At 42.6% G+C, this 5,094-nt stretch overlaps 1 protein-coding gene across 1 annotated transcript; it reads left to right on the forward strand.

Annotated features, from left to right (window-relative positions):
• Positions 1 to 469: 469 nt before the first annotated feature.
• Positions 470 to 1,417, forward strand: LOC137634334 (uncharacterized). Its single transcript, XM_068366724.1, has one exon. The coding sequence runs from the start codon at positions 470 to 472 to the stop codon at positions 1,415 to 1,417; it is 948 nt and encodes a 315-aa protein (XP_068222825.1).
• The last annotated feature ends 3,677 nt before the right edge of the window (positions 1,418 to 5,094 follow it).

Genomic DNA, 5,094 nt, shown 5'->3' on the forward strand with positions numbered 1-5,094 from the left:
CTCACACAGTAGTTAGTATAATTTCAGCACCAAACCGCTACTTATTGATTTTGGTGATTCCGTTGCTTAATTGAAATCTTTAAAGGAAATATTTGTAAACATTTGTAAACCGTGATTTAGTTAAAAAACACGAAAAAAAAAATCATCTGCTAAATACAGTCTTTGGGAAACCATGGAGGATACAGTTCAGAGTCAGAGAGAACGAGCGAAATTCTGTCATGATGGATATATATACAGATTTGATAAAGAAAGCAAGACACAAACAAATGTAAAGTTCTAGAGATGCCATGAAGACGGTAGATGTCGTGCCAGAATTCATACGTTAGAAGACGCTGTTCTAAAGAAAATGAATGATCACACCCATCCGCCATCTGCAGTAGAAGTTGAAAAGGCGAAAACATATGCACGTCAGAGAGCCGAGGACACTTACGAAGGACCGAGTACTATAATCAACAAATCTTTGGAAAATATGTCTCAAGCTGCTAGTGCCCAGCTGCCTAACCGACAAGCGATGCGTAAGCTTATTCAACGCAAAAGGAATGCAGCTAACCGGGCTCCTGAAAATCCAAGATGCATTGAAGACTTAGAATTTCCTGAAGAATACAAAGTGCATAAGCCCACGCCCGAAACTGAGGAAAATTTTTACATAGCAGATCAAGAGATTAACCAAGAGAGAATTATCATTTTTGGTAGGGAGACCTGGTTGGAACATCTAGCAACGTCAACCATCTGGTATGTTGATGGCACATTTGCTATTGCACCTCAATTATTTCATCAAGAATACGTTATTTTAGTCAAGAAATTCGATGGAGTCCACCCAATACTGTATGCACTCTTGCAGAATAAGCAGCGCTCAACATATGTGAAAATGCTAGAAATAATTAAAGAGAAAGTACCAAATGCACGGCCCAACATCATAAATTGTGATTTTGAGCATGCGATTTTGACAACCATGAAAGATGGTTTTCCCAATGTGCAAATCAGAGGATGTTTGTTTCACTTATTGCAAAATTTAATTAAACAGAACGAAAGTATGGGTCACATGATTTCATATAATACTAATGCGGACTTTGCTTTACAGGTAAAAATGATCCTAGCTCTTAAATATGTCCCACTTAACAACCCTGACCGTCATGTGGAAGCTCTAGCATCGCACCTACGTGAGGAGCTAGTTCCTCTTTTGAATTGGTTTGAAGATAACTACATCGGTCGTCCAAACCGGAGAGGAATTGGAAAAAGAGCATCGTTATTTCCGACAGATATTTGGAACATGTTTGAACGAACGCTTCAAGGAGAAGATAGGACCAATAACCACGCAGAAGCAGCTAAAAGACGGCTGCATACAGAATTAGGAATGTTACACCGAACAATTTGGAATTTTTTTAGATGCGCTGAAAAGGGTCCAAAAAGGACATGATGAATATTTAGAGAAACTTAAAGCAGGTCATGAGCCTCAACAAAAGCTATTGAAATACTGAAAGGCAGATGAAAGAATATTAAAAATATTATCGGATTATGGAAACAGAAATGAGGTTGAATATTTACAAGCTATTGCGCATAACTTATTAAACCAGGTTTACTAATATTTGTATTTTGAACTTATTTTTGGACTATTTTAACTATTCAGTAGGATAAATACTTTTTAATCAATAAATATTTGTTCAAAACCTTTTCTGTTGTTTATAAACACAGTAGTATAAATACTTTTTATCAATAAATATTTGTTCAAAACCTTTTCTTTTGTTTATAAACACACACACACACAAATTCCACACTTCCACGGCGCTGAAACGTCTGGCACTGAAAAGGCATGGCGCTGAAATGGCTGGAGCTGAACTGGCGGTGCTGAGCTGGCGGCACTGAAATGTCCCTACCCCTATAGCTGATACCTTGTCGGGGTCTGCTGCAATACCATCGGATGATAAAACATAACCTCAAAAATCAACTTTAGGGGCAGCTACATTGAATTTCTCTTTGTTGAGGGTGATGTCGTATTGACGGCACCTAGTAAGCATTTGGTGCACTTGTTGTAGGTGGGAAGGGAGATCCTCATCGGAAAGGAGGATGTCATCTACAACCTTCACACAGTTGGGGATACCTTGTAGTGCCATATCTCCAAGGAGGCAGTATGCATCACCTGCTGCTGAAAATCCCCATCAGGCCACAGCAGGGCTGGAATATTCAGTAAGGAGTTATAAACTCCATTTGCCAATAGCCATGCAGGGCATCTGCTGTGGTGAAATAGTTTGCAGTAGAAATGTTGCGGACGACATCATGGGGCATTGGAGATGGGTGTGTAGGACAGGCTACCTGAGAATTTAGATGAGTGTGATCCACAGTGATACCCACACCTTTGTCCTTGCGTATCAAGACCATGGGATGGCACCATTCAGAAGGTTCGTCGCCTGCTGTTCTGATGATTCCTTGTTGCACTAATGAGTCAAGTTCTTCTTTCATTTGATCTTTGAGGGTGAACGGAATGGGCCTAGACGTATGTAGAGTGAACAGTGTATCGCCAGGTTTCAGGTGAGTCTTCATTGGAGGGCCTGCCATTTTCTTCAGTGTCTGGGTTTGTAGATCCTTCTTGGATATGAGGACGTCACTGAAGTGACAAAGAAAATAGTCTTTAAAAGCTGTGGGTGACGTCATGGCGGAGGCAGGAAACTGAGAGCATCTGTTAACATGAGTTACTTTCAGAATGGGCTTCAGAAAGTCCTGTGACACTATGATAAGGGCTCAGCAATGTGCACGGGAGAGGAGGGCAGTCTGGATATCCTCATGAACAAGTATAGTTGCTGAGCAAGACTTCTTGGCAAGACGAAGAGTTGCCTGGAAGTATCCTACGGCCGGTATCATGGGGGATCCATCTGCTGTCACGACATCCGTCATGGGTGGAGGTAAAAGGCTTGTCCGAAGTAAACGAGTGCATACAAATGCATGGTACCAATCACTGTAATGTCTGCTCCTGTATCAGGGATTAGCTGGAAATGTGATGATATATCGCCGAATGACAGGGAGACATTGACTGGTGTGGGGGACTCACTACCCAAGTTGACACCCACGAAACGGCAGCTGGTATTCAACTTATTAGTAGGTTGTGAGAATGTATACCCGTATGTTCGGAATCATGCTTGCGAGAGTGACTGTTAGGAGACTGGTGAGAACGTTGGTCGGGAGATCGATGAGAAGTCCTCTTATGTAAACGCTGATTCCTCTTGTAAGTAGATACTGCGTTGACCTGACTAGGGGTAGAGGCATTGGCTAATGCAGTTGCACGTGTAGATTCGTAGGAGTGGCAGCATGTCACAAACTTTGCGAGGGTAGATGAAGGTTGGAGGGGGATAAGGCATTGTATTAACTCTTCATCCCTCACACCCATCAAAATTACCATCTGCAATTGCCATTCAGTGCAAGATCCTTGAGGCATGCATAGTAGTTTGCAAATGATTCTCCGAAAGCATGTTGGCAAGACAGCAATTCCTTGCGTCATAAGGCTTCATTTCTGAGGCTGCAAAAGTGCTTCTGCAGTGTATCCAACACCTCTGTAAGGTAAAGTGATGTGTTTGGAGGGATGCCCAGTGTATGTGTAAGTAAGGGCTAGACGTCCACGGAGATGCAAGTTCTCATGTGGATCAGCTGGGAAGTTTGATGTAATCTATCAAGTCCAACTAATGCTGCATAATCCTCAAAACAGAGTCTCCATTGGCGAAACGCTTGATACGTTGAGTCTTGTTGCAGGAGAGCTGGGGGATGGACTGTGGGCTTGCTAGAAATTGTAGGTGTATGCACTGAGGAGACAAGGGTTGGGTCAACAGGTGTGACAGGAGGTGCAGGCATGGTGTTAGGTTGTAGGGCTTGCAGTGCTGCAATCTGTCCAGATAGCAGGAAGAAAAGACACACAAATCCCTGGATGTCTTCCTACCTTGATTGCTCCATCTGTAGTCTAAAGTTCTGCTCCTCTTGTCATCGTCAATTCTGCTCTTGCATGCTGGAATTCTGAAGAAAATGTATGGGGTGCAGTATGTCATTATTGTGGTCTCCTGGCCTATTGAGATTCAGGGGAGGATGGAGAGGAAAGCCGGTATCTTCATCAGCATTAGGGAGGTGCATAGGTACCTCATCTTCAATCAGACTCCCTGCTTGTTCCTCTGCCTGACCCTGTGTCTGATCCATGAAATCAATTAACTGTTCCTCTTGCAGAAACATATCAAGTTTATAGATCCAGAGTGCCAGAAAAATATCCAATACACTGTATGTAAGCGAAAGAACACACTTTGGATAGTTAAAAATTAAAAAGTTCGTCACAGTAAGCTTGTGAAATAAATCGGCAGTTGGGTGGGATGAACGAGTGTATGTGACTACGTGTACGCATGTGTGGTGCAACCAGAGAGGGGAGGCAAGTAAGCATACCTCTGGGCGAATGGCGAGCACCTTGGGCAGCCGGGCCTCAGTCACCAACGATGCATGAAAGAATGAGGTAGGAAGTTAGGGGCTACCAGAAAAATTGCGGCTAGAGTCCTAATATCGTCAAAATAGATTGGCAAACACTTCTAACATGCTAAAACACTGCACTATAACACAATGACACTCTATCCCTGCAATGCACAATCACTGCATCACTCCTGGCGAAACTGTAGTAAACTTTCGTTGAAATCTTTAGTCACTGTATAAGGGATCCATGTGACAGACGAGAAATAAACTGCAATGGAGGTCGTCTTCTTGGAATCCAAAACGTCCGGTTACTCACTGCGCCATGAGTGGGATACTGCCAGGTACATCCATGCAATAAATGGAATGAGAGGTGACAAATGAAACTTGTAGGTTCTTTAAAATCTTGTATATCGAAGATATGCGGACATCAATGTGAAAGCAGGGGGAGGCAGCTCCATGCTTGTCACTACAATGACCACTGCACAAAGACTGACTCTGTGTTGCCGTTTTGTCAAGAAGGAAATACCACAAATGAGACCAAAACATCCTACAGATTCCCACAAAGTATTCTCAGGCTCCCACAAAATATACCAGGATTATTTTTTTTCCAATTTTACTATAGATCCAATTTTCCTTGAACACATCAAAACTATTGGAATGATG

Source organism: Palaemon carinicauda, chromosome 3 (assembly GCF_036898095.1).
Source record: "Palaemon carinicauda isolate YSFRI2023 chromosome 3, ASM3689809v2, whole genome shotgun sequence".
NCBI lineage: Eukaryota > Metazoa > Arthropoda > Malacostraca > Decapoda > Palaemonidae > Palaemon > Palaemon carinicauda.